Raw genomic sequence first — 24,557 nt, forward strand, 5'->3', positions numbered from 1 at the left:
GTCCCGAGCAATCTGCGAACACCCGCAGGAGTGCCGCCAAATTTTTGGCCTCCTCCACCGATCCCTCGATGAAGAACAGTGTATCATCGGCATATTGTAACAGTGGGATGCCCTCAGGATGGCTCAGCGTCTGGAACCCTCTAATACATCCCCTCCCACATACCAAGGATGTACTGATGTCTAACACATCAGCTGGCAGAACAAAAAGCAACGGTACTAAAGCACACCCTTGCCTGATCCCTCTCTGCGGTCTAATCCACCCCCTTCGAGGCATCCATTTACCAGCACCGCAAAGGACTGAGAATTCACGCATCGCTTCACCCATTTGATCCATTCCTCCAGGAAACCCCTCCTTGAGGATGCCTATAGGAATCGCCAATCCACAGAGTCATATGCCTTCGCAAAATCTACCTTCCATATGAATCCCTTGGTCTCATTCTCCTTCCACGAAGCAATAATCTCCCCCGCCTAGACTGCACCATCAACTAGCTGTCTTCCCGGAACAAAGGCAGATTAAAACGGACCAACCAAGTCCCCAAGCACTCCTTGTAGTCGATTGGCCAGTACCTTTGCAACTATAAGATATATGGAGTTGGATAGCGATATGAGCCAGTAGTCGCCTACATTTTCTGCCCCTTGCCTCTTTGGTAATAAAAATAGGAAAGATTTATTTATCTTTTCCATATTTGCTTGAAGGTTTCTCAGCTCCCCCAATGTGGCCATCACGTCCTCTTTGACCTCGTTCCAGAACTCCTCGTAGAAAAACACTAGTATGCCGTCCAGTCCCGGGGCGCCTTCGCCATTTAAACCTGCCATAGCTGCCCGAACCTCAGTTACATCAAAAGGCCGCACCAGATCATCTCTCTGGCCTTGGGTTAGTTGTGATGCCCCTTGGCCTGTCCACCGCCATCTGTTCAGGGCCCCCCGCCGTGACATCGAATGAAAATGCTCCGCCAATGCTCGACCCACTGCCTGCGTGCCGGTATACCTCTGTTCTCCGACCTTCACTGATAGGATTTGATTCACTCTCTGTCGCCCATTTGCTACAAGGTGGAAAAACCTCATGTTGGCGTCACCCTCCTTTAGCCAGAGCTCCCAGGACCTTTATTTCCTATCCATTTCCTCCTATCCTTTGTCTCTAATCCTTGTGAGGGCCTCGATTCTCAATCTACATCTCGCCTCCCTTATCCTCCTTCTGTAGCTCTTCAAATGATCTCCCATCCCATCTATGCGATTTGCCATTCTATTCGCCCCTGTCCCCTGCTCCGATTGTGTCCGCCATATATCCTTTACCTCCTTTCTGAACCCCCCTTCTCGTAGACATGACTTGTCAATTTTGAAATATGTGGTCCGCCCATGGCCCTCATGAAACTGCCAAATGATCGGTGCATGATCCGATAAAGGTCTGGATAAGGCACGTACATCTGCCCCCAGGAACCTCTCCATCAACTCCACTGAGCATAAGAACCTATCCAGCCACGACTTATAAGCTGCTCTCTCCGAACTCTGCCATGTGTAGCAACAATCATTGGGCCCCATCTCCTGCAACCCTACTGAGGCTAAGAAAGCCTAGAGCTCCTCCGATCCAGGGTCCCGGCCCCCCGTTCCATTGAGCCTATCATTGGCCTCCAGCGTCACATTGAAATCCCCACCAAACAGCAATGGCATCCCTCGAAACTTATCCACAAGTTCCACCAGCTCCAACCATAGCCCCTCCCTCAGGCTGGCGTTCACGGGACCATAAACTCAAGATACGACCACCCCCAAACCATCGCTCCTTGTCAACCTTACTGTCGCCGTAAATTGACCACGCCATGCCTCCTTCCTAAAGATCGCCTCGTTCCAAGCAATCACCACCCCTCCTGACCGCCCATTTGCGTTTACTGAAATAAAACTTTCCAGCAAACTCCCTCCAACCACACGCCAGTCCCCTACTCCACATTCTTCCAACATCGTCTCCTGCAAACACACCACCATGGCACCCCACTCTCGTAAGTATTTGCCCACGATCCCTCTCCTCTTGGCATCCCGGAGCCCTCGCACATTCCATGATATGCATCTCATGGAACCTGGCACAACCCCCTCCCGTCCTTTTGAGTCTCCGCAAAGCCTCCGAGCACACCCACGATTGTGTCTCGTGTCGCATCATCAACCTCCTTTGCCATCGCCTCCCTCTCCGGCTCGACTGTCTCCTCGTCCTCAATCTCCTCCATTGCCCTGCTTCTCGATTTGTTTGTTTTCCTCTCCGTCTTGTCGGGCCTTGTCTTTCCCACTCTTACTGCCAGCCAGCCCAGGGGGAAATGCAACCTCCCACCTTTCCCAACCTCCAGCCATATCTTCACTCCGTCGACGTTCTTGATATATAGTTGCTGCCTCTTATAACCAATGCAACGACCCAATAAGTCTCCCTTCAATAGTCGCCTCCCTCTTAGCAACCGTAGGGTGCCCTATCTCCTGGCCCCTTTTTGCTCGGTCGCGCCCAAGCTTTGTGATTCCATCAAGCCATCACTTACATTCTCATCCTCTGCTACCCGCCAGCTCTCCTCTTCATTATTCCCCTTTGCCTCCACCGTCCTGGTCCCTGCCTCCGTCTCTTCCTCCGCCCCTCCACCGATCTTCGCATCCAGCGCCGTCTCCCCGTCGCTTGCAGGAAACCTCCCTCGCCCCCCGCCTCCGACCGTCTCAATACGGGGCTCATGACCCTCTTCAGCAGGTGGGGCTGGTGGTTGGCGCTCCATTACTCATACATTATATGTGCCCTTATGACCCTGAAGCAGGACCCGCGACGATGCCACTGCATCCTCCTTCACCTCCACATCCAGCACAGACAGATCCGGGTCACCCGACTCAAGGCCCGACGTAACGATCCCTGCCAGCCTCCCAAAAGATCAGACTAAAGCCTCCATGTTCCAGGTGGATCGATACGCGGCTGGTACGCCCCTGATATCAATAATAGCTGGTCTCGTCGCTCTATCCATGACCTTACCGGTCCAGATGATGCGCTGCCATTTAATTCTTGCTTCACCAATCACCTGCCTCCACCCGCACACTGCGATGCATTCAGTCGCCGGAACTTGTCGGACCAAAACCGCTCCCGTCTCCAGTCTCTTCACATCCGAACCCTCCAGCTCCGGGAATTTCCTCACCAATGCCTCTCGTACTTCCTCCTCTCTCACCTCCCCTTCTTCAATCTCCCCAACAATGCACGCGGCCTCCTCCGACTCACTCGCCTCGCAATCAATATCTCCTTAGCCTTCCTATCTTCGGAGGCCGCGTCTGGGCATTGCGCTTGTCGATGACCCACCCACCGACATCGCTTGCAAATGAGCGAATTTCGACAATCACGTGCATGATGTCCCCACCCCAGATACCTGAAGCATTCTTTCCTCGTCTCTCGTCCCCCCTCCACCGCCTCATTCCTCCTTCCCCATGGCTGTCCACGGCCACCGCCATGCTCCTCCCATCCTGACCGTCTTCTCCCCCGCTTTCTCACCTCCGTCCACCCCTTCTCTTGGCCCGGCATGTCTATCTTGCCTTGCTTAAAACTTCCTTGCGCAAAACTAAGGTTCCCGGCGGGCTCTGCACCTCCCTCTTCAGTGCGATCCTCCTCCGACGTCCCGATGCTCCTCCGCGATCCTCCTCCTCAGACGTCCTGATCCTCTCCTCCTCCGACGATCCTCCTCCGCCGATCCTCCCCCGTCGCTCCAGCTCCGACGCTCCTCCAACTTTTTTTTTTATTGATTCGATCCTCCTCCGACACCGATCCACATACTCCTCGAGATTTTATTTTTTTTAACCGCCGAAGCTCCTCCGATGCTCCTCCGAGACCCCAAATCTTCAAGGAAGATCCATCCTCCGACGCTCCTCCGCCGAACCGCCGATCCTCCGACCCCCGATCTCCTCCGACGCTCCGACGCTTTGACGCTCCCTGTTACGTCCCTCCGACGACCCGATCTCTAGAGATGGTCATGCGGTGCGGTGCGAAAATTCGCACCGAATGTGCGAATTTTCGCATGCACAAAATGCCCTGTGCGGTGTGCGGTGCGCTTTTGTGCGGAGAAGCGCAACGCACGGCGCACTAAATTCACACATTTTAGAAGGATTTTAAAAAAAATTTAAATGAGATTTGGAAAATAAAATAACTATATTTAATTCTTAATATAAGTGATATAATTATTATGTTTAATTATTAATATAATTAATAATTAATAATTAAAATTAATATGACGGGCCAGGGCGGCGCCGCCGCGTCGCCCAGACGGCGACGCCGGAGAAGACGGTGCCGGCGAAGGCGGCGAACGTGGCGGGGGTTGGGCGGGGGGCCGCGGGCGGAGGAAGGTGGAGAGAAGGCGGGGGCCGGGGTGTGGGGGTGTGGGGGCTGGTGGTGTGGTGTGGGGCGGCGGAGGCGGGCTGGGGCGAGGGGCGGCGGTGGGAGGAGGACGGGAGGTGAAGGGCGGCGGGGAGGGTGAGGCGCGACAGGGCGCGGCAGTGGAGGGCTGGAGAGGCGGCTAGCGAGAGGTGGAGGCGGCAGGGAGGGCTGGGGCGGATGTGCGGCTAGAGGGGGGGCGCGGGAAGGCGCGAGGAGGCGCGAGGGTGGGGAGAGGGGGCGGCGCGGGGGCAGGGGAGAGGCGGCGCGCGGCGCCAGGGGAGAGAGAGGGAGCGGCCGAGGCAGGGGAGGAAGAGGCGCGGGGCAGGGGGCAGCGGCGGGGCAGGGAGGAAGAGGGGCGCGGCGGGGCAGGGGAGGAAGAGAGAGGTGCAGCGGGGGCAGGGAGGAGGGAAGAGGGGCGCGGCGGGGCAGGGGAGGGGAAGAGGCAGCGGGGCAGGGGAGGAAGAGGGGCGCGGCGGGCAGGGGAGGGGCGCGGCGGGGCAGGGGAGGGGAAGAGGGGGTGCAGCGGGGCAGGGGAGGGGAAGAGGGGGCGCGGCGGGGCAGGGGGGGGGGGGGGGGGCGCGGAGGGGCAGGGGAGGGAAGGGGGGGGGCAGGCCGCGGCCGGAGGGGGCGCGGGCTAGAGCGGGAAGCTGGCGGTGGGACTGGAGGAGGCAGCGGGGATGACCGGAGGGGACCGACCGGCACAGGAGGGGGCAGGGGAAGAGGGGGCCGCGGCCGGAGGGGGTGCGGGCTAGAGCGGGAAGCTGGCGGCGGGACCGGAGGAGGCAGCGGGGATGACCGGAGGGGACCGACCGGCACAGGGGTTGGAGATTTTCGCACAACAGGAAAATTTCGCACTGCACCGACCCCTGTGCGGTGGGTGGTGCGGTGTGCAAATATGCCGTGCGAATTACCGCACAGCCGCTCCGCACATGCGCCCAACCGCTCGCACGGTTTGGACCATGTCTACCGATCTCCTCCGACGCTCCTTGCTACGTCCCTTTGACGACCCCCAATCTCCTCCGATGCTCCTCCAATCCTCCAACTCTCCTCCTCTGATCCTCCGACGCTCCTCCCTAATCGGAGATTCTCCGACGCTCCGACACTCCGACGCTCCTTGCTACGTCCCTCTGACGACCCCCTGACAACAGTCTCCGAGCCATATCTGTCCCTAAGGACATTGAAGACTAGACCCTCCGCTGATGCCACAATCCTTTCCACCATTTGGACAGCAGTGCCAGATTCATGCAGTCCATGTGGAGCATCCCCAGCCCTCCTTGCTTCACGGGCCTGCAGACCTCTTCCTATGCTACCAGGGGTACCCCTTTACGCCCATCCTCTCCATTACCTCCCCAAAGAAACCTCCTCATCAGTCCCTCCAGGCGCTTTGCCACGACTGATGGTAATTTAAATACGGATAGGTAGAATATTGGGATCGCTGAGAGCACTGATCTCAGTAGTACCAAGTGGCCCCCTTTTGATAGCACTTTGGTCTGCCATCCCTCCAAGCGCCTCTCCACCTTCTCGATCACTGGCTGCCATTCTGTGGTTAAAATACGTCTCCCCGTCAGTGGAAGGCCTAGATAGCTCATTGCTAGAGAACCCTGAGGTGTGTCTAGCGCGTTGGTGCATTGGGCTTCTTCCACCGAAGAGAGTCCGAAGCCCACAAATGCTGACTTGGCTCAGTTGAGACGTAACCCCGAGAAGTCAGCGAATATATCTAACAATGTAGAGAGGGTGTGAGCTTCCGTCTTGGATCCTTCCATGGAGAATGTTGTGTCGTCCTCATACTGAAGTAGTGCAATGCTCCCTGGGTAACTCGCAGTCTAGAAGACCCTTAATAGACCCCGTTCGCACGCCCTAAGGGTGCAGGAGGCCAAGGTGTCCACTGCCAGGACAAATAGTAAAGGGGCTAACGGGCAGCCCTGCTTGACGCCCCTCTGTGGATGGATCCATCCCCCTTCTGCCCGACCATTGACCAGATCCAAGAATGTGTGGGACGTAACACAACGTCGTACCCAGGCCACCCTTTCCTCGGGGATTAGGAGATGTATTACATCCCACTTGTTCTCAGTGTTAATGAATGGAAGACAGGAGGCAGGATCCATCCACAAATGGGGTCAGGCAAGGATATCCCTTGGCACCATTTTTATTCTTCCTAGTTTTAGATGCCCTGCCCTGGCCACACAGTTTGCTGCGGGGCTTTCAGACCACACCACCTTCTTCATGGAAGGCTCTGTGGAGGAAGCTAGAAATCTCTCCACGCCATTAGAACTATTTTCAGATTTTTTGGGTTTGCAGATCAATCAAGAAAAATCAGACTTTGTAGTATCGGACCATCATGGGACAAAGAGGTACAATGCTCTTGGGCTTTGGAGTTGGCCATTGGGACATTACTCATGCATTATTTGGGATTGCCACTGACAAGGGAAAGGCTTTTGCGCACGAATTGGAAAGGCCATCGAGACTGGACAGATGACAGAGCTAAGTGCCGTCGAGAGGGGGCTGTCTAGTTCTGCAGCGATTGCTGCTCTCTGCAATTTTGATATCTTTAAGTTGCCAAAGGGGATCATAAGTCGCTGGCAGCCTTGATAAGGTGATACTTTTGGAAAGGCCATGAGTTGGGATGGCAGGGGATTGGCTAGGGTCTCTTTATGGATAGGGTACTATGGGAGGTGGTTTTCTGACCAGTAGAACAAGGGAGACTAGGGGGCTACACCCACAAACCATGTACACGGCTTTGCTGACATGAGTCCTCCGAAAGTGCATGTTCCTGGAGTGTGCTCTATGTGTACACAGGATAAGGAAGAATGTTCCCGCTTGTTCTCTGAGTGTTTGTTTGCCTAGGCAATATGGAGCCTGCAAAAGCTCACTGGGGTGGATGTGGCTTCCAACGAGGCCTGTTGGGGCTCGATTCAGGAGGTGCATGCAAAGGATGTATGGAGTGGGGAAGGCTCCTCATGGTGTTATGGACGATATCAGCGCACCACAATGAGGTCGTTTTTAAGTGAAGGATCGCCTTGACAAATAGGGTGCTACATAATGTGGAGAATTTTATCACATACTAGTTTTGGAGGGAGTGAAGAATTGAAAGAGGACCATTCCTGTTGGTTATGTATTTCCCGTTCATGCGTACTATTTAATTAGAGCCGATTACCTTTCTTAGGGAATCTTTCCTCTTTTCTTCGAAAAAAAATTATATCAAAATGATAGATTTAATCAACCATAAGATCTTAGAAATCTGGAAATCCAAGTGATTTGATTTTTTTTTTTCTTAAGAAAATAGAGCAGACCACCCGAAACCGGTGGCCCACCTGATACTATTAAAAAAACAAAATCATGTACACATCATTTACAGATATGACTGCACATCCTGCTTTAATCCCCCTACCCCCCAAAAAGATATTAGTGCCTCAACGTCAAATCTGATACTCTTGACTGAAGCCTTTCCTCCCTTGAACATCACTTCATTTCGGTGCAACCATACCGCCCACAGTATTGCGAGAATTCTCCCCCACTCCATTCTGCTCCGGTATCCACCCATCATGACTGATGCCCAAAAATCGTCGTCTGAGGAGATATTCACCACTGAAATCTGCTGCGAGGCCCATACTCCTTGGGCGAGGTGACATGTGAAGAAAAGGTGAGCAGTCTTCCTCGCACCCAACGCACAAGGGTCAACGGGCTCCGCTGACGCCCACCTCCGCCGATAGACCCGTGTGACGATTTTCTGTCTCCTCAACAACCAGCCGAAAATTCTCACTTTAAAAGGAATCTTTAGTTTCAGCATTATGTGACATGCCTGCCTGACTTCTGTGTCATCTCTCGTCACCCCTCGAATCTTCAAGTATGCATCCTTCACCAAGAAAGGTGGCCCCCGCCATACCCATCCGTCTCGATAATCTGGTGATGGGCTGAGAGGTAGGAGGATCTCCTGCACTCCCAACAACTCCTCAAACCAAAGGTCTAATAATGTCTCAGAGAGGGTTGGGGCCAAGCCCCGTCCCAACATTCGCTGATTGTGGCAGTTGGGTTCCTTGTTAGAGCAAATAGCCTGGGAAACTTCAACTTCAAGGGACCTTGTTTTGACCAGTTATCATGCCAGAACCGAAAGCCTTCCCCATCTCCCAGTTTGGCGTCAAATAACTCACAGACGTGAGGGATGAGTTGACGCAGGCTGCGCCAAAAAGGGGACTCCCCCCTTTCGCCCATCGCCTCTCCCAATCCGTCTCTCGGCCATATATGTCTCTTAGGACATTGAAAACCAAACCCTCCGCCGGTGTCATAATTCGTTCGACCCATTTAGCCAGCAATGTCAAATTCATGGAGTCCAAGTGGAGAACCCCCAGCCCTCCTTGTTTGAGAGGTCTACAGACCACATCCCACGGAATTAGGGGTATCCCCTAGGATCCCCCTCTCCCCCACCTCCCCAAAAGAACCGCCTCATTAATCCCTTTAGCCGCTTTGTCACAACTGCCGGTGCTTTATATACCGATAGGTAGAATATAGGGATCGCTGAGAGCATCGACCTCAAAAGTACCAGGCGACCCCTTCGTGATAACACTTTGTTCTGCCAGCCCTCCAACCTGCGCTCCACCTTGTCAACCACTGGCTGCCAGTCTGCAGTTAGGACGCATCTCCCTGTCGGTGGAAGACCCAAATACTTCATTGGTAACGAACCTCGGGGTGAGCCTAGCGCATTGGATCTCCTCCTCCAATGACAGGCCGAATCCCACAAAGGCTGACTTTTCTTTGTTGAGGCGTAGAAATTCTAACAGGGACGATATGGTGTGAGCTTCTGCCGCAACTCCTTCCATGAAGAATGTTGTGTCATCCGCATATAGGAGTAGTGGAATACCCCTGGGGTAGCTCGCCGTGTGAAAACCGCGCAGTAGGCTGTGTTCGCACGCTGTAAGGGTACATGTGGACAAAGCGTCTACTGCAAGGAGAAACGATAATGGGGCTAATGGGCAACCTTGTCTGACTCCTCTCTGTGGGCGGATCCATCCTCCTGCCCGGCCATTGACCAAGACTGAGAAAGAGTGGGACGTAACGCAACGTCGCACCCAGGTCACCCAGTCCTCAGGAAATCCTCACTTTCGCATGACGGACCATAGAAATCTCCAATCGAGTGAATCATAGGCTTTTGCAAAATCCACCTTCCAAATAAAGCCCTTCGTCCCGTTTCTTTTCCACGCTGAAATGATCTCCCCCACCACCACCGCACTGTCTTGCAATTGTCTTCCCAGAATGAAGGCCGATTGAAAGGGTCCGATTAGGCCCCCAATCACCCCTCTCAACCGGTTAGCCAACACCTTGGCGATGATAAGATAGATAGAATTCAATAGAGCAATAGGTCGGAAGTCACACACATTCATCGCTCCCTAGCACTTGGGCAACAGAAATAAATGTGACCAATTCGGTCTTCCCATGCCAAAGTTACCCATCCGGGACTTGTCCAATGTATCCATCACGTCTGAGCCTACAACATCCCAGAATTCGCTAAAGAAGAAGACTGGGAGTCCATCAGGGCCTGGGGCTCCTCCATTCAAACCTTGGATCGCGTTTGGTACCTCTTCCACGAAGAAAGGCTTCACTAGCTCAGCCTGTTGTGCTTGTGATAACCGAGATACGCTTCTACCTTCCCATCTCCACTGGTTGCGAGCCCCCCGCTTAGTGACTGTTCTGAAGTGATCTGCTAGTGCTTCTCCCACCTCGTGTCCCCACGACTTCACGGTTTCCCACTTTCACTCGTGGTATATGATTCGACCTTCTCCTTCCATTCGCCACCATATGGAAGAACCGTGTGTTGGTGCCCCCCTCCTTCAGCCAAAGTTGCTGCAACCGCTGCCTCCAATCCATTTCAAGCTTCTTATCCTCTTCCTCCACCACCTCTCTGCATGTTTTTCTTTCCTTGAGTTCAGAGTCTACCAGGCATCTTGTGTCTTCAATGGAGTCCAACTATTGGTCCCGTGAAAGGGCTTCATCTCTTCGCTGGCGTCTTCCCTCTCGGATCTTTTTTTTCACCCCGATAAGGTGTTGTCTTAGACCTGCCAATTTGGTGGCCAGCCTCATCGTGGCTGTGCCCTGTGCTGATTGACTTGTCCACCATGTTATCACTTCCTTGAATCCCTTCTCACGTAGCCACGAGCGATCCAACTTAAAGTAGGTGGATCTGTTCTGGCCAACACTAGCTTGCCAGACAATTGGAACATGATCAGATAATGGTCTGGGGAGTGCTCATACATCTGCCAATGGATACTCTTCCAATAGGTCCACCGAGCAAAGGAATCTGTCCAGGCAAGAAAATGCGGCCTCTCGTACTTTGCCAGGTGTAATTACAATTTGTCAGACCCATTTCGTTTAATCTCGTCTCAGATATGAAAAACCAGAAAGCCTCTTGACCTTGGATCCTGTCCTCCCGTCCCATTCGGTCTATCACTTGACTCCAAGGTCACGTTGAAATCGCCTCCAAAAAACAATGGTATCCCATGAAAGAGGGAGACTACACTTTCCAGCTCCTCCCATAACCTGTGTCGATAGGCTGCAATAACAAGGCCGTAAACCAATGCCACCATGCATTGAAAACCGTCGCTCCTTCTCTTCATTTTTACTGTTGCTACAATACTGTCCCGTCCATGACCCCACTTTAGTAAAGGTCGTCATATTCCATGCCACCAATAGGCTCCCAGATCTACCTGTGGCATTTATGGCCACGAAGCCCTCGAGAAAACCTCGTCCCACCAAGTTCCATTCTTTTGTTCACACCTCTCCAACATCGTCTCTTGTAGGCAGACAACATCGGCTCCCCAGTCCCGTAAATAGCTCCCCACCACTCCCCGTCTCCCTTCATCCCGTAGACCGTGCACATTCCACGATACACACTTCATCTATGATATGATAATTGCCCTCCCTGCATCTTCTCCGGTGCCACCTCCACTACCTCCGCCAACTCAAGCAACTTCGGTTGTGTGATTTGAGTTTCCTCTAATTTGATATTGTTAATATGTTTTCAGTATGCACAGAAAGCAAAAAAATAAGATCAAAAAACATCTGAAATGAACAATAGAAGTCATAGGCCAAGTGAATGAACACAGGTTTCATGGCTCTGTTGGTCTAAGACTTTGGCAATTTTAACTGCACATAGACATGATCCATTATAATCTCTCAGCCTTCATTCTAGTTTGTGCTTCCAGGAGAAATTCTCATTTTTTCTGAATTTTACGAATCCAGTTTAAAGATATCCTGAATCAGAAAGATCAGTAGTCATAAATTTTACCTTCTTTACAGTATTTGCTGCACCGGCCATCAATTTTTTCCCAACGTTGGTGGATCCCGTAAAAGTTATCTTCCTTACCTATTTTTTAAGGAAATAAGAAATGAATTGATACTAGAATCTTTAGGACAAGCTGAAAAACCTAAAAGTTAAAGCAAAACACTAGCTGGCAAAAACCTGATCACTTTCTAGCAATGTATCACCAATTTCAGGAGCATTTCCCATCACCACATTTAATGCACCCTAACCGAGAAAAAAAGAGAGTATTAGGAAGTACAGCCTACAAATTTGAAACCAACAATAAATCATGCGAACCCAGCAACTCCAAGAAATACATATACATATAGAAAATTCTGCATTTACCTAATCACCAAAAGAAGTCAGCATTCAACTGCACATTTCTCATCTCGGCTGATAAAGAACATGAGTGGAAACAAACCAGCAACAGAAGACAAGCTCCAGAGTGGAAATCTTGGTATCTTAAAATCACAAGATAATATGATAACCCAATGGGCCAATCAGGGTACAACCAGCAAGCAGCCTCATAGATCCAGAAGAGAACTGAAATTAGGTTTTGAGGCCATGCTTATTCTGGTGAGGATTGAGGCAGAGGAACAGCAGAGTGGATCATAAATTATACTCACACAAGATGAGTTCAACAATGTGACAGGGTTTCTCCTACCTCTAATTTTTTTTTTTTTTTTTTTTGAATAATATAGAAGATCACCCAACTTGGTGACCCTCCGTACACATGGACGTGGACGGGTCTAGGCCAAAAAGCATAAGCCCATCCTTCCGCCCATATCCACCACCTCATCCAGGACCAAACCAACAAAAAACCAATCTCTCTACACCATTTTTAGCCCTTTCCACCGACATTTCTGCCCCCTTGAAAATGACCTCGTTGCGGTGAGACCATATCGCCCAAAGCACCGCGAATCTCAGCCCCCCCTCCTTGTCAGTCCCCTGCTTGCGCTGCAGCAGTGTGGCCCATAGCTGCGAGCTCGACGTAACCTCTGCCAGCCCCTGGCTAGCCCATAGCGCCCGAGCAAGCCGACATTGGAAGAACAGATGCTCACACTCCTCTTCCTCTTCCGTACACACAAGGCATAGTGAGGATTCAGCCGGAAAGAACCTTCGCCGTCTCACACGGGTCATTGTCCGCTTCTTGGCGAGCAACCATACAAACACCCTAACCTTTAAGGGAACCTTTTGCCTCCAGATTGAGCGACATGCCCTTACGATGATTGGGTCCTCATAGTGGTGTGGTCTCAAAATCTGGTAAACACCTCGGCTGGAAAACGGACCCGATGCCCATACCCACCCATCTGTCGTCCCCTCCATTGGCCTCCAGTTGCTCAGAGTTTGCTGAAGGCTTAAGAAATCCTCCACCCGTTGACTAGATAAGATGGCCGCAAAAGTTGGACACCACACTCCATCCCAACACTCTTCCACCAAGGCATGTCGGTGACGGGCAAGGGAATAAAGACGGGGGAACAGATCACGGAGTCGTCCATGCGACGACCATTCTCCTACCTCTAATGATATAATTCTCTGGGATACCCTTGAAGAGTGATGGAGAAGATAAGGAGATCAAGAAAGAAAATAACTGCATTGCCTTTTCTCAAGGGATCCCTTAGCTTATGATAAGATCCCAGGATATGTCCAATGAGGAGACAAAATAAAATGCGATATTCCTTGGAATAACAACCAAGATAAAGTTCTGATGGCAGAATAAGGGAAATGCAGTGGAAATAGATATAGAACTCTGGGCGGGGCGAATCGCCCTGTCGGCCTTGACGGGGAAGGATCTTCCCCGCTCAATCTTCGCCTCTCGCTTTCTTTCCTCCCCCTCCTGCGTCCATCCATCGTTTCTTTTATTCGTAGGCGTCTGTCTCCTATTCGTCTTCTCTTGCATTAACTGACGTGGGACGAGTAACCGTCCTAATTATCTTCTTCTTCCTTGACTCCCGGCCAACACAAGTGAGGCCTGTATCAGCTTATATATAGGCCAAGTTGTACATCGACATGGGCTAACAATGGATGACCCATTAGCTTATACAGGAAATGTATCTGAACAAAGAAAAAATAAATCAATTCTTTAGCAGACAAGATGGCTCCAATGTTAGTCAAAACTGGATAGTCTATAGTCGCACATGATGGCTTGAATGTAAGTCAAACCTGGTTATTAATTGTAGTAGTGCCAAAGCCCCTGTGACAACTGGACATTCTTGGGAAACAATCCCAACAGGCGGAAAATATTCCTTTAAGGGGTCAAAACCCCCAGTATACAACAGCAGATAGGAAAACTAAACCTACTTTTTCCATAGATTTTGTCATACGAACACATTGGAGAGAAATCCCGAGGAAGATAGTGAGAAATGGAAGAGTAAAGAGTGAAATCATTCATGGATTTAAATCCTTATTTGAACAGTGTTGATTTCAGAACCATCATAATAATGGGCCGGATACAGATATATTAGTTACAAACAGCTAATAAATAAAAATGAAATAATATTTCAAAAACAAAAACGAATTAAAGGATATAAATGCAATCACATAAAGGTTAGAGTTAATTTATAAAAGAAACATGTGATGATGAAGTCTCTTCCAACAGTAACAAATAAATGTTTTTTTTTTCAAAAAAGAAGTAACAAATAAAAGTTATCTAATATAATAATTAGAAAATTTTCCCTTCTGATAGTTAGAAAACATATTAAATCACTGGACGTACTGATGGTATTCCAGCTTGAAGTGCTAGTTCAGCTGCTGCCAGAGCAGTCAAAGGCGTAAACTCTGAAGGTTTAACCACAGCAGTGCACCCACTAGCAAGCGCTGGCCCAACCTGCATTCTGATATTTGTGTTGGTATAGGAAAAGGGATTGGGCTAGTAGAGTACCAAATCAGGTCAAAGTAAAATGGTATGACCTTTCTAGTAATCATAGCCAAGGGGAAATTCCACGGTGCTATTGCGCCCACAACCCCCACAGGCTGCAAAATTAAAAAAAAATTATATTGAAAGAGCGCAAAAAAATTTACAAAATTTCATCCAAAAAATTGAAACTAGGCACCAAAAAGGAAAGAGCCGCAGAGATGCAGAGAACTAGTGAGAAATCAGTCGCCATGAAGTTTCAGAGAAAGCTCACAAGAAATAAGCACTATTTTAATCCACTTGAGCCTCTATAAGTCCTTATTCCACAGAACAAGTCATCAAAAGACGCAAAACGAATAGTTTAATTGTGTAAGTAAATATTTAAAAGTTCAAGTAAAATGTGCTCCTTTGATGGGGATTTTTTATTTCCAAAAAAATTAGTAGTTTAATTCTTTAAAAAACACATTTTACATTGTTGGACCTCTTTGCAGATCATTCAGGTTGCAGATCAACTGAGCAAACTCAGCCTTTGTGGTTTCAGCCTATCACAGGATGAAGAGGTCCAATGTTCCGGGGCTCTGGGAACGCCCATTGGGACATTACCCATGCGCTATTTCGGTTTACCACTGACAAGGGGAAGGCCCTTGAGAACAGATTGGCACCCAGTGATTGGGATGGTGCAGAGGAGACTGGAGGGATGGCAGAGCCGCATGTTGTTGAGGGGGGGTCTACAGGTACTGTTACGGTCGGTGCTCTGGGCCATTTCATTATTTTATTTATAAGTCTCTAAGCTTCCACAGGGAATTGAAAGGTGCCTGGATGCCAGGATGAGGAAATTTCTTTGGAAAGAACCTGAGGAAGGGAACAGCAGGGGATCCGCTAAGGCCTCTTGGGAGGTTGTTTGCCAACCAGTGGAGCAAGGGGAGCTGGGGGTGCTACACTTGCAAGACATGATCATAGATTTGCTGGCAAAATGGGACGGCAGGATTACGGGGTCCGAAGGGGGAATGGCAGTGAAGATCCTGAGAGACAGCTATGGTACAGCAATGTGCTGGAAGTGGCACGCTGCCTCAATCAGAGGGGCATCCCCCTTCTGTAAAGGCATGAGACAGATCTTTCCCCAGGTCCAGAGATTCTTTGAAGCCTGATTGGGGGACGGTTCACTATTCGCTACTGGATGGATGACTGGTCGGATCAGGGAATGCTACTGGAGAAGTCCCCACGCCTATGCCAACGACAAGGAGCCCCCATGCATCGGTTAGAGGTTGTTGGGACAACACATGGAACTGTTTTGGAGGGAGTTCTTTCCGATCAGAGAGTGGATGAAATCCTGAGCAGGCAGCAGGCTCTGCTACACTTATGGCCCTCGAGGGGAACACAACATAGCTGGGGTGGATTGGCACAATCTTCTCAGTTCGGGATGCATACAAGAGGATTGGAGAGGGTCCAACAAAAGTGGAATATACCATCCTTTCATGCTAACTTCTATGGAAGCAAAGGGCCCCCTTAAAAGTCAGGATTTCTAAATCTCTATTACCCAGGATACAAGTTTTGACCAGAGCCCTTCGTAAGTGTATGTTACAGAATACAATGGTCGTGAGCCCCATGCGCACCCAAGGAGGAAAAGATAGTTCTCATCTCTTCTTTGAGTGTTTGTTTACCCAGGCGATCTGGAGTCCTCAAAAGTTCACAGGGTTGGATGTGGCTTCTGACGAGGGCTGTTAAGGCTCAACTCAGGGAGACACAAGGAGGAGACGTATGGAATGGGGAAGGCTCCTTGCGGTATATGGGCAATATGGCAGCACCGTAATGAGGTTTTGTTTAAGGGAAAGGCTGTATCGATGGACAGCTTCCTTCATGACGTGGAGAACCATATTTCATACTGGTTTTGGAGGGAGTGATGATTGAAGAGATGACCATTTTGGTTGGTCATGTATTTCACGTTTAGATAGATTATTAAAGCCAGGTTGATCAATGTTCTTGAGTGATCCTCCCCTTTTTCATTCAACTTTAAAAAAAATTGGAAATTTCCAGTTCCAAAGATGTGAGATAGCAGCACTAGTATCCATTGATTATCAAAGAGAATTGGTAAACCAGAATAGTTAAAATACAATGTCAGAAGAGAAATAAAATTCATGACCTGCTTTAAAACAAAAAGGCGGCGATCACCCAGAGTTGGAGGAATAATATCCCCATAAATACGCTTTGCCTCCTCCGCATAAAATTCAATGAAGCTTGCACCATAAATGACCTATGAAAAAATTAAGAATATTTATTATGCTTTTCATAGAAGATTTGAGCCATCATCGTGTAATAAATAGAAAGGGCAGCAGAAAAAGAACAGATGAGAGATATTATCTTACCTCACCCAAAGCCTCTTTCAGGGGTTTTCCTTGCTCTAACGTTATCAACAAAGCAAGAGATTCTTTATGCAGAATAATTAAGTCATACCTTCAAAAGAGATTGCAATCAGAATACATGAACCAATTGGTTATCTTGAGGTTAAACATGGCCAATGAAAACACATGCTCTTAAGAACCGAAACGACAAAGAAATTTATCAGAAATTACCTAAATTTATTTGAATAAGTCATAGTCAATTTAGCTAACTGTATCGCTAATGACTCTAACACCCTTGACAGACAGGTAATCACTAAAAAATACAAACTATTTTCATGCCATGACATGCATGATTGATTCATCTCGTAGATTCATTACATGATAAGGGGAAAGAGAGAGAAACCATTTTCTCAGGTATTTGCTCCTCTCTCCAGCAGTGAGTTTACTCCAGGCTGGAAAAGATGAAGAAATTCAATGAGGTGCAGAAAAGTTTGGGAAACTACAGTGAGAATGGTTTGACCTCATTAAAACAGAGTAATAGAATCAAAGAAGTAAAAGGAAACTCATACTTTCCAAGAAATCTGGATAGAACATAGTTTGACGTGACAGAAACCTGCCCTCCCTTTCGGAGGTAGCAACTGGTAATCAGTTTTCAAGTTTTTAGGACAGTCGTCTACTTCCCCTTTTTCTTCTCCTTCGAGTCAGTAGCTCCTACCATGGTCATCCCGGTTCTCCTCTCTTCTCCTGAACCGGCAGCCGTGTCCTCTATCTGGGCTTCACTACACCCATGTCCAGTTCCATCTCCCTTCTCTCTCCCTCACAGAACTTACCTTCCCACCCTACGCACACATTCTATAACTCTATCTCTCGATCAAAAATATGTCAGGAGACCCTTTTCTCTTGAGCTGGAGCATATCGTGGGGTGTGAAGGGAATCATAATAGCCCAGTAGCAGACAAGTTGGAGTTACAGCCAACATCTGCTATAAATCCAGGTTAGGATATCTCACTCTCCAGGCCCCTGGAAGCCACGCTTCTCTCCCTCTGCGATCCCTGTCCCTCATGATTGCCTCTATCTCACTGGCTCTTCAAGTGGCTCAACCAAGTGATCCCTGCCTCCTCAGTTTGATCTCTCCTCGGATCATTCCCAATCCACTCTCCAACCTCGAGAACATCAAACCTAACCATATATCCCCCTTTCCCTGTATGAGCCTAGATCAAGGTTTGTATCATTTGGTATCAAAGACTATAAATTATCACGGACCCATTAATTAAGAGATAGGATAGAGCTCGTTAGAGTTCAGTGTTGATTTCTCTGTGGTACTATGGGCCATTACTTCACATATCATCCACAAACAGGTGCACAAACTGAAGTGGTGAATTGATGCCTTGATAACTCAGGGCCAAGGGACCAAAGTATTATTAATGGAAGATACATCTCACATGTGCAGCTTAACCGAATATGGTACAACTTTTATCCAGCTATTTAAGCAGAAGGCAAGCTGGGACCAGACAGGAGGAAAATTATCAAGATGTAAGCCTCAACCCTACCCCTCAAACTCCTTTGGTCTTCACATGGAGCCACTACAATAATCTATCAAAGGTGGGCCAAAAAGAGACCCAAGAGAAACATTTGAACCTTTTGAAATGGGAGGTAAACGGATACTTCTCTTGAAAACCTGTGGACATTAATATTCTCAGATGTGTTTTGAAATACATGTCTTTTCTAGTATCCAGGAGCTGCATCCATCTTCTTTCCAAGATTACTGTATTCGGTAATATTGAATGAGCTCTTCCCTACTGTACTATTTTCTTACTCATTTTTCTTTACTAGTTCCAAGATTCCACGATTCAACTGTTGGTTCTTTCTAGGATAGGCCTTGACAGATCAGAAGGTAGATATCAAGTCGTAGTAGACTTTATCTGGATCAAATGCAAGCCAAAGAGGGAGACTGAGGGAGAGGGAATGTGCAGGTCGAATAGAGCAAGAAAGCCTGGGATGAACTACTGTTTATGTAAACTAATACAGTAAACATTTGAGAAAAAGTTACCATGAATCTAAACTGTATGTTTATAAGCAATAAATGCTTCAGGCAAAGAATTGGCTAATTTCAAAGAACTATACTAATTTATTCACCGTTTCTAAGTTCTATCCAGTTGAGGAAATTTATCACAAGGTATTCTAAGATAGAAATTACTATGATATAGGATAAGTAGAGATCGGTGCATTCAATAAACGTTAACAGCAAAAGAAAAAATTATCAGACACTTTGGTCACAAAAAATGTGGTTTTCAAATTAATTTTGCATATAAGTTTCTGAAAATAAACTATTTCCATTAGTTCACAAAAATATCAGTCACAGTTATGCTTCCATACAATGAAATGCACCAAATGACGACATAATTGCATCAGATGTTTCTCTTCTCCCCATGCATGGAACACTTGTGATGACCTCACTGGTGGCCGGATTTTGAACCTACAATTAAAAATTTTAAATTTATCCAGATGATTAAATATCTTCGACCATACATAGGCGTCCCATACATACAAACCTGAATCTTCTTCCCATCATAGGCGTCCAACCATTTTCCTCCAATCAAGCCCTGGGATTTGAGAAGCCCTAGTTCTTTCAGACGACTAATTGCGGCCTGGGGTTCAGTGCTCACCTGCCCATAGCAGTAAAAATAAAGAAGGGCAAAAGCAGGCAGTTACAAAGGATAAAAAACCTAGGTGAAGATAGTGACGGCCACATGAAATAAGGTAATTTTGCCCACTATCAGCCAATATTTTACAGCAAAAAAGACGCGAAGAATTTCATCTGCTGCCGCAATTCCAGGATAAGCTAAAACCAAGGCTATGGGGATCAGTGTTCATCTGTCCATAGTAATCAGAATAAAGGATAAAAAAATCTAGGTGAAAAACGTTGCTGCCACATTAGCTCGGGTAGTTGCGCTGGATAACAGAATATATTTCTACAGCAAGTACAAAAAAAATGAAGTTGTCTGCTGCCTGCACTTCCAAGACGGCTTCATAGATAATTTGAGGTTTTATCCCCTGTTTAAGAATACGATTAACCAACAGGTCAACAAACCGATTACGATTAAGTGTGATAAAACCATGAAAGAGGTTCAAGAATTATATTTTAACAAGCACCAAAAGTGAGCCACTTCTCTTGCATTTGACCCATATTGTAGGGCGGATCTCCAGAGCTATGAAAAATCTACCTCCAATGCAGAAACTTGTCCGTTGCTGCAATTTTAGAACTTCTCCACAGATAATTTGAGATTTTGCCCGTGTTTCAGAGCACAATTAACCAACGTGTCAACTAACCGATTACGAATTTTTAGAAGAGAAAACTAACCGACGAGATAAATATGAATAAGACCGAAAGAGGTTCAAGAATCATAACTTTAAAAATTACTAAAAATGAACCACTTAGTTTTGCATTTTGACCCATATAACAGTGACGATTTCCAAAGATATAAAAAGTCTCCCTCGAATCCGTTCAAACGAATTTCATGGATTTCACAGAATTGAACATCAATCAGTAGAGAAATACTTCAAAATAGATTGAAAAAAGAGTACGCGAACCGCGCGATGACGGAGACATGATGAAGGAAATCGATTGCAGAAGCTCCGCAGAGATGAACTGAGGCGGAAGATTGCCATTTCGATCGCTTCCGCTTGCACTTGCTGCTTGGAATGGAGTGAGTCTGGTTTTATAGTACTGGGAGAGATTTGTAGCAGTATTCATTTTTGCTGCTTCTTCTATAAAAATAAAATAATATATTATAACTCTAAAAACCATCAAGAGAAAGAAGTATTGACTTTGACCATAATAAATTATTTGAATTATTTTGGTCATTGATATATGGAGAGAAGAATGTTGTTTATGTCTGAATATTAACAATTTTTCCTTTCAGAATATCGGATCATAACATTTTTATATCTCTCACTAATTTAAGAATTTCTCAATTTCTCATTCACAAGTAATTATAAACAGTAATTTCTCGATTTCTTATTTAGCTCTCTCACATGAAAAGTAATTCTAATTAGTTTATAAGTGTTGTGAAATATTTTTCAGGACAACCGAGGGATTTTATAAAAAAAAATCTTCCTAAAACTGACTACTGACTTTGACTACGATAAATTTGAAGTTTTTGGTTATTGATATTAGGAATGATGAATGTTATTTATGTCTGAACCTTAACAATTTTTCGTTTGTGGACATTAGAGAGTATCAGTTTTAGCTCTCTCATGTATTTAACAAATTTTTAGTTTCTCATTTAGCTCATTCACAATAATAGCAATTCTAAGTAATTGTACCAGTAGTGAATTGTTATGCACAACCAAGGGACTTTAAAAAGTTTGGAGTTTTTGATTATTCATAATTGGAATAATGAATGTTGTTAATGTCTCAATCTTAACAATTTTCATTTATGGACATCAGATATTAACAATTTTAGCGTGCTCACTTTTTTCACTTCATTTGATTTTTCATTTAGCTCACACACAAGTAAGGTACATCTAAATAGTAGTATAAATTTTGAATTATTTTGAGAGACATCCAAGGGACAATATAAAATTGTTTCTTATTTCAAGAAATTACTACTTACTTTTACTAGAATAAATTTAATTTTTTATATTGATAAATGTCATTTGGAATGATATACATCATAAATGTGTGAACTTCAATAATTTCATTCTAGAACATTGGATAATAACAATTTTATATCTCTCACTTATTTAAAAAAATATCAATTTTCATTTATCTAGCTCACAAGAAAAGTAATTCCAAATAGTTGTGTGATTGGTCAATTATTCCATGCGACAACTAAGGGACTTCATAAATTTGTTGTATTCTTCCAAGAAATATCTATTGACTTTGACTACAATAAATTTAATTTTTTTTATTTAGTTCACTCGCAAGAAAATTGATTCTAAATAGTTTTAAAAGTTCTGAATTATTGTGCATGACAACTGAGGGCGTTTATAAAAATCTGTTATTCTTACTGTGAAAACTTTGGAAATTTGGAACTTTGAGGATGGGCTTTCACTGGGTTCCTTGCTATAAATTTTGGGAATCTTTCATACAAACAACATCCAATGGATGTTGAAACTGGGTTTAAGTATATGTGAATACTCTAAACAAATGCGTTTATCTGTTATTTATGAACAAAATTTCATTAGAAAAAATAGTTTTAACTATTTAAATTCTGGCACATCTACCTTGTAATATTAATTGACAGTATTGCAAAGTCCTCATTTCTCTAGGCAAAGTCAAATTCTAAGCACCTATCAACTTAATAAAATTTTAACTTCGTCATTAGCTTGCTCAACTTTTAGATAATTTATCCAACATTTTCAAATTGAGGCAACTCCGAGTAGTTTTATCTGGTTTGTGTTGATAGAACAACTAACATTTTGAGTCAACTGAAATTTTCATACTAAATTATTACTTGATGTATCTCTAGTGCTACTAATGTAGGACGTCGTCAATGGCGTCGTCCGACGCGTAATTTTCTAACGTAGATGTAACTACGTGAGGGCAGTGTCCTAGGCGGAGTGTATGTGCAGGGCCGACTCGCAAGAATTCGCCGAATTCCAAGCTCCAGGCGGATGATCGATGACTGTAACAGTGACCTTCTGACCCTCATCGGAGCGACAATGTCGACTACAGCGTCAAACGGAATAATTTAGTTGGCGCTCGCATGTAACGACCCATACCCAAGAAATCACTCGTGACATAGTTTTTTTTCTCGAAAATTTCACTCACCTAATCTAACCCGAGCGAAGTGGAGTGCAGTTGAAAATATACTGACAACATACCTCGTCGATGGCGGCATTCGTCGTCAGTGTCTTTGAAGGTGCACAAGCTGGTGTGGGCAAGTAGGCAGAGGCGTGCCATCAGAGAAGGGCATAGAGAAGCTCAGTTGACGGTGATATCGTGGCGCAGGAGCGGATTGAAAGAGTTGGAGGCGAGGAGTCAAGAGGAAGATGTGATGAGGAAGTGTCATGAGAGAACGGCCGAAGCTCGACGGGCAGGTCCATATTAGAAGATCGGTGCGACCAGAACAGATCGGTGGATGTTCGTCGGCAGTGGTACAAACGCCACTAAAAAAACTCAGCCACGGACAGCGGTCGTGGTGGCACTAGCACAGGAGTGAGCGATCGCAACAACTTTAGGTAACGGGAACAACGTTCTGACAGCTGGTACAACCAGTAGGCAGCAACACAAGGTAACGACCCAAATAGAGCAGTATTGTGTCGCCAGGGTGGTGATGGCGTCGTCTGTTGCAAGGCGACACAATCAGGGTTACATAGCTTGCGACTAGGGCCGGGTGTGTGCGATGTGTCCCAAGGGAGTCGCATGCAAGGGATGATCTGTATGTCCACCCATCGTGGATTGAGCGTCGGCGTCCAGCATTCGTCGGTTAGCAATCAGCTCGCAATAAGGCACTAGACAACATATTGTGGAGCCTCTCGCAGCCCGCAATGAGGCACTAATTGCAGGCATCGCGTCATGTGACCATATGCATTGTGCAACCTGTGAACGGTGGACCTGGCCAACGCGAGGACAATATCCAGCAGAAATTCTAGTGGTGATGATGACAGAAATGGGTTAGGATCGGCCACAGCGTCCAGCGACGTAGTTGTGGGTCCACATATCATGCATGCGCGGTGCATAAACCACCGAAGATACCACATAGTGCGTCGTCCTGGCGAGCGCGAGCAACCGTGGTGCATGGTTTGGTCAACTTGACCGTGTACGGGTGACCCTTCCCTAAGCGATATCCGCAAGTGCTAAAGACCTGATTCACAATCTCTCGATAAGCGTCGTCACAGAACGACCGGAAATCGAACTGGGAAGTCGTCGGAGGCAGTGGGGCAGTCTAGCGCGGGGTTGCCAAAGTGCTTCCAAGCTGTGCGGTGGCGAGGCCAGAGGAAGAGAAGAGCGACCGAAGTAGATCACAGTGGTAGGTCTTCTTCCCCCTTCCTTCTCCTTCTCTATTTCCTTCTTCTCCTTCCTCTCTTTCAAGTGAGACCTGGACGAGGAATAACTGTCAATGCAAAAGAAATCCAGATCTGTCTCTGAACGTGCCCATCATGGTCTTATATAGGGCCATGATAAAGCCCATTACAAAGTTTACATTAGGGGCCCAATATGGGACTCCTTTTACAAAACTTATAAAAGAACATTTAGGGGAAAAACTTAAAACAATTCAAAATAAAATGATGGATAAAATGTGACGATATGAACACGTCACGACGAGTACGGTGAACTCGTGGTGAAGATCACAAAACAAAAATTAAATGAATGAAATCAGATAATTAAATCACGAACATGTGTGTGGATGTGCTCTATCCAGGGTATTTAAACCTGGGCGTCTTCATGGTTGCTTTGGCGTGCCCGTCAGGCTGGATACCGACCAGTGGTGATGCCGATGATGACAAAGATGGCTCTGATGACTTTTTGTCGATGTCATTTGGGTGCGCTTTTGATAAGCCTAAAATGATGTGTAAATAGGTCATTGATTTTGCGTTTAGACTTATACAATAAAATTTATAAATACCCTTAATCACTAAATACAATGTATAGATCAAGCAAGGGGTCAAACCATAGGGAGGCAGCAAGCAAGAATTTTTATCCAATTTTTAATGAATTAATTCAATCATGAATTAATTTTGAAATTAATAAACCTTG

At 46.6% G+C, this 24,557-nt stretch overlaps 1 protein-coding gene across 3 annotated transcripts in view; it reads right to left on the minus strand.

The window, feature by feature from the left end:
- ALDH5F1 (aldehyde dehydrogenase 5F1) overlaps positions 1–20,588 on the minus strand; it is a 58,518-nt gene extending 37,930 nt beyond the window's left edge. The window contains exons 1-10 of one of the 3 annotated variants that reach the window (XM_078576587.1): positions 20,444–20,588; positions 19,405–19,518; positions 19,229–19,328; positions 17,257–17,305; positions 16,878–16,965; positions 16,655–16,765; positions 14,571–14,633; positions 14,377–14,487; positions 11,820–11,885; positions 11,646–11,723 (exon numbers count right to left, since the gene is read on the minus strand). In XM_078576587.1, the coding sequence (XP_078432713.1) occupies positions 11,646–11,723; positions 11,820–11,885; positions 14,377–14,487; positions 14,571–14,633; positions 16,655–16,765; positions 16,878–16,965; positions 17,257–17,305; positions 19,229–19,328; positions 19,405–19,518; positions 20,444–20,521 (858 nt within the window). In that variant the 5' untranslated portion in view covers positions 20,522–20,588. Of the gene's footprint in view, positions 1–11,645; positions 11,724–11,819; positions 11,886–14,376; positions 14,488–14,570; positions 14,634–16,654; positions 16,766–16,877; positions 16,966–17,256; positions 17,306–19,228; positions 19,329–19,404; positions 19,519–20,437 lie in introns of all 3 variants that reach the window. The other 2 variants (XM_078576586.1, XM_078576588.1) reach the window with 2 other exon arrangements.
- Positions 20,589–24,557: the final 3,969 nt, after the last annotated feature.

The sequence above is a fragment of the Wolffia australiana genome, chromosome 6, assembly GCF_029677425.1.
Source record: "Wolffia australiana isolate 7733 chromosome 6, ASM2967742v1".
NCBI classification, from domain to species: domain Eukaryota; kingdom Viridiplantae; phylum Streptophyta; class Magnoliopsida; order Alismatales; family Araceae; genus Wolffia; species Wolffia australiana.